The sequence below is a fragment of the Humulus lupulus genome, chromosome 8 (genome assembly GCF_963169125.1).
Source record: "Humulus lupulus chromosome 8, drHumLupu1.1, whole genome shotgun sequence".
NCBI classification, from domain to species: domain Eukaryota; kingdom Viridiplantae; phylum Streptophyta; class Magnoliopsida; order Rosales; family Cannabaceae; genus Humulus; species Humulus lupulus.
In genome coordinates, this window is record NC_084800.1 from 37,681,063 (window position 1) to 37,686,589 (window position 5,527).

At 37.6% G+C, this 5,527-nt stretch overlaps 1 protein-coding gene across 1 annotated transcript; it reads left to right on the plus strand.

The window, feature by feature from the left end:
- The first annotated feature begins 2,367 nt into the window (after positions 1–2,367).
- Positions 2,368–4,846, plus strand: LOC133796847 (uncharacterized). Its single transcript, XM_062234533.1, has one exon. The coding sequence runs from the start codon at positions 2,592–2,594 to the stop codon at positions 4,509–4,511; it is 1,920 nt and encodes a 639-aa protein (XP_062090517.1). The 5' UTR covers positions 2,368–2,591; the 3' UTR covers positions 4,512–4,846.
- The last annotated feature ends 681 nt before the right edge of the window (positions 4,847–5,527 follow it).

Sequence of the window (5,527 nt, forward strand, 5' to 3'; positions counted from 1 at the left end):
ATGTATATATTAAACGTTCTAGTGAAACATTACATCTTAACCAAAGTGTTTAATCCCTAAACTGCTAATCATACTTAGTTCACGATTTTGCCCAAATGATTCGATTAGCGGGTTTAGCACTATTTACAAGACACACCGTAACGGTCCCAGGAGTTGGGGCGTTACACATAGGGTATTATATAGTTGACCAATGTAAGGGTAAAAGTGTAAAAAATAATTCTCTTATCTCAATTTTAATTACAATAATAAATAAATATATAAAATGTTTTTTTTCTATTTTCTTTCCACTCTTTCTAGCAAACATACAGGAGAGAAAATACATTTACTCTCTTTCCTTTACTTTTTCTTTCCCTTCTACTTTTTCTCTCCATCATATTTTCTATCCACTCTACCAAACATGGGCTCAGTCTTGAACTATACCCCTAGTAAAGGACTATAATACCCTTGCCTACTAAACCTCTCCTCAAAGCGCCCAAAGCCCCCAAGGGCAAAAATATCATTTGACACCACAATTCCGCTAAACTTCAAATTTCACTTAAATTTTTTAATTAATTTCCTCTAATCACGAAATACCACTATTTTCCCCAAACATGACTCATACTCCAATGAGTCACAGTAACTTCCCAAATTACCAAAATAGCTATTGGCTCACCCCATGCTGGAGATTTATCCTCGTTGTGACTTTTTCGCTAAATTGCTAACTAGGATTGTGTCGTACCGAATATTTTAAATATATCCACATAATAATGTGGTTCCACTCATTAAACATATATAATTACAGATTTACCCTCAGCATGTCAAAATTATGAAAATGTCATTTTTAACAGAAATTGGTCCACAAGCATATTTAATACACTTAAACATGCATACACAGTCATATCATAATATAACTCATATAATTCATATAATCACATATATAATCACCATTAAATCATATTAACACATAAAAAAATCAATTATGCCCTCCTGACACATTAATCAACGCACTAAGTCTTAGTAATAAATTTGGGATGTTACCGCATCGTTAGACATTGTTTGGCCTAAAAACATGTTTTCAAGCCACCATCGCAAACACACTGTTAATGCATCGCTAGGAAGCCATCATCGCAATTGCATCGATACAGAATCGTTAAGCATCATTTTGGCCTAAAAACCATGTTTTTAAGCCTCAATCGTAATTGCATTGTTAGACATCATTTTTCTACAAATTTTTAAGTTTTAGATCTAAAAAAAAACGAAAACAAAACCAAAAGATTTTATACGTAAGTGTTCAAAATCTATAGATTAGTATCTTCGATGAATCTTTCATTCGATTTAAGTTTTGGATTGAATTTTTCATCATTAAATAAAAAAAATTGATGAAAGAGCTTTAATGATGGTAGAAGGCGACTTTAATAGTGGTGGGAGGTGGAGGCGTCGATGGAAGTGACACTGTGGAGAGGTGGTGTGCTCGGTCAACGTGGGAAGATGGTAGTGTCGTGGTTATAAAGAAAGAGAGAGTTTGAAAGAGAAGTTGAAGGAGAGTGAGAGAAAGGATAATTTTGTCTAATTATTAAAAAAAATCATATTATTTAAAGTTGGCATAAAAAAAAAAAAAGGTTACACCATAAGTTTTTTAATTTTTATTAGTTGATTATGAGTGGATTAATTACTTTGGACGATTATTTATACATTCCGCACAAATAACCCAACTTGAATTTCGAAATTTTAAAAAATAAGAAATCTTTGGGCAATAAAGTCTATTGATATTGTTTAATATTTTCCACAAATTACATTTAACACTTCTCTTTTGCATTAATATTGCAAAACAAATAGGATATTTTTACAAATTCTTTAAAACACCCATACTTACTTTTTTTTTTGGAATCTAAAAGAACTTTGGAAACTTTACCAAAAGGAGGTCCATTATTTTTTAAAATTAGAAGCTAAAATGGATTTTTATAAAGTAGAATAAGTAAACTGCCCTGTGCCCGAAATAAAATAGAATCGCATTTCATCACCACACACAACATATTCTTTACATATTATTGGCTAATTTAACCCAATAAATTTATTTATATTTTTAGATTAGACAAAAATATGAAGTGAAAGAAGTTACTCAGAAAAAATAATAAGAAGCGAAATTATTATATATATATAAAAAGAAAATGTTGTTGTGAAATTTTTAAGCTGGGGAAAGTTCGCGGAAGAAGAATACAAACATACGAACAGTGAAACAACAAAGAAGGCAAAGACAACAAAGCCCTTCCAGGATAAGGGAAAATAAAATAAAAGAAGAAGAAGAAGAAGACAAAGCAAAAGGAGGAGAGAGAAAGGCTAAGATAAAAATAAATAATAAAGGAAAAGGAAATAAAAATTTATTTAAAAAATAAAATAAAAATGTCTGATTTTAAAGAAAGAGATCAAAGTTAGTAGAGAGAGAAACAAAACAAACCCTCACCCTCTCCACTACCCAAAATGTCAGAGAAGCCAAGTAACAGAGCTTAGAGAAGGAACAGAGAAGAGAAGAAGAGAAGAGCGAGAGAACCACCAACGAAATTCACTCCCTCTTCTCCTCCTTCTTCTTCCTTCGAGTGTCGATTATCTCATCCATGAATCCCAGCAAAACAGAAGAGGATCTCTTCCATCATCTGGGCCCACCGGCCCAGATCATGACTCAATCACAACCGTCCATTCCCAACCCTCAAGATGACGACCCTTCCTCCTCCTTCTCCCTCCCCGAAATTGTGATCTTCAGGTCTTCTTCCTCTTCCTCCTCGCGTTCTCACTCCTCCGCCGACGAAAACGACGACGTTTCCACTCGCCACACGACAAACCCTAATTCCACCAATTCGAACCAGAATGGCCTCCCGCAGCACCAGCAGCCGCCTCCCTATATCACTCTGGATGACCATATCTCCACCCAGTTCTACACCTTCAACACCGAATCCCATTCCCTCATGATTCGATGCCTTTTGGAGCGCCGCCTTGCCACGCCGGCTGAGATCCGAGATGCCACTCCCGGAGCCGTTCTCAAGTCGTGGCGCGCCGTCTGGAAGGACCGGAACGAGGACACGGCTTACCTCACCGCCTGGAAGCGCATCCAGGACAAGCTCACCGCCCATGTCGACCAAAACGGTAGCGAATTCCTCTGCTTCAAGAATAATACACAGCAATTCGTTTCGCATGTTAACCAGTGGCAAGAAATTGTTATGAGTTTTCATGGTGATACGGATATGAAGCACTTAGGGCTTAAGGAAACAATTGATAGAATTAAGCAGGTCTGGACTGTAGGTGCTAAGTTTTATGGCATACCTGAAAGTTACATTAGGGCTTGTGTTGCTGCCTGTCCTGTTTGCTCGTCCGTCTCTTCTGGTGGAACAGGGAGGAGTAAGCGCCGTAGGTTTGAGTATACTGAGTCTTTTGATGTGCCTGCGAAGGAGGTGCCCCATCGGCTTCAGCAATTGGCTGCAAAGCACAAGGTCGTGCTTTGCATTAGGCAGAAGTACATTAGATATAAGCCCTTTATGGCCGAGGTCAAGGACTATGCTTGTCATAGGGCAGGTGAGCCGGTTGCCAAGAAGTCAAAAATTTTTAAGAGGGAACCATATGCATCTAAACGGTGTGGATGTGGATTTCGAATTCGTGCCATTGTGCCAATTGCCAATTATAATGAGAAGGACAAGACTTTTGTCTATCAAGAAGAAGGGATGGCTGTTTTCAAGTTATATGCTGTACACTCAGGTCACGAGCCAGGACCCTTGGATGGAAATGCAAGGATTATGCATAGAGTTGTGGGGCATAAAGGGGGCTTTTTGTTGGATCAAGATACTGTATATGGTGTGAGTGAGGATATGGAAAATGAAGCGTTTGGGTTGATTGGGAAGGATGAAGGTAATTTTCATCTTTCAGTTTTGCAGCAGGTACATGAATTGAGAACTGAAGTTGGGTTCTTAGAAGCAAGGATCGGAAAGATACCACGTGAGTTATTGGGCTCGGTATCTCGGGATTTATACGATATTGTTAGTAGGGTTAGACGTATTGGAGAGGAGAATTTGAAGCCAATCGGGTTGCTCCAAGATAAGCCACATCCTGATGATGTATTGGTTGGGGAGGATGATTTGGCTCATTGGAGTGATCATCACCATGAGCGTATATATGGGAACAGCAAGGATGCTGAATTGATAGATGACGATGAAGACAGTTTTGAGCGAACTCTTGAGGATGTTGTTTCTTGGGACCAGATGAGGACAGATTGTAGAAATCAAAAAGATTTAATAGGCGAGTCTTGTAAGTCTGAGAAGTGGCTGAAATGCAGTAATTTTGATGAGAAAAGCATTCTTGATTGTGAAGATACAAAGCTAACCAAGCCCTTAAGACATGATGAGGCTTTAGTAGCAGATGTAGGTCTTGTTGGCATACAGGTCGATAGTTTCTACCAAGATAATCCAAAATGGTATGATTCTCCTTGTGGATTGGACTCCAGTGCTGATTGTGGAGATGGTGGATTCAGGCACGGAGAGATTGTTTAGACTTTCTTGAAGAACTCGATTAAGCCCTTCTAACATATGTGAGTTTATAGCGGTGCCCCTTCTCAAGTTGGATGTGGGTTGTACATTTATGTATACAGAAGATTGGATCCTCTGACGTGCATTTTAGGTTCCTTAAGCTGCGTGGTTCTGTAAAGTATTAGCCCAATTGGGCTTTTCTGCACATTCTTTTTTCATAACTACTTGTTAACCAGGTTTTTGTCATTTAAATTTTTAGAGCAGTCCTGACAATGCCTTTCGGAAAGTATTTTATTCAACATTTGTACTTTTGTTTGAGACTCTGATATGAAGTACTAGTGCATATTCGGTTTCACGTATTTCTCACTGTTAAATACAACTGGTAAAGATTTATGGAGCTAATGTGTTTGTGATATTGTCATGAATATGATTCTCCTGAATGTTATGTGGAATCACTTTCCTTACTGACTCCACCCTTATACTACTTGATAAACAGTTTACTTTGCAGTATCTTAGAGGTTCTACATTCATAATGTCTTTATATGAAATTGCTGGGAACATATACAAGGGGCCCTTGTGTTCTTACTATGGTTTACTTTTATTTTTAACAGTGGGCATTAATTAAGTCTTCATTCATGGTTTCAATTTAAAAGATAGACTTCATAAATCATTACGTATGAGAGTACTATGAATGAAGTGGTTTTGGGTTGCTGCTGTTTAACAGGAAAAAAAGGAAGATTATACGGTTGGCTTATTGTTTAATTTGCTGTACTTATGGATACACAAGGATCTGCTTTTAATTACCGCCCTTTGCAATATATAATAGATTTGCAGACACTCATTGAGGAATTTGAGAGGAAGTAATAACGAGGCGCCTTCACCTGAATAAATGATAAGTCATGGCCTGTCATAGGCATCTAACTGTCTAATGTGAGTCTGTTTAGTGCATTATCAGGTCTGACAAAAATGTGAATTATCTTTACGTCTTAGTGCATTTTCTCTCGTCCCTTCTCTTCTAATGCTTAAATTACGTGGCTTGT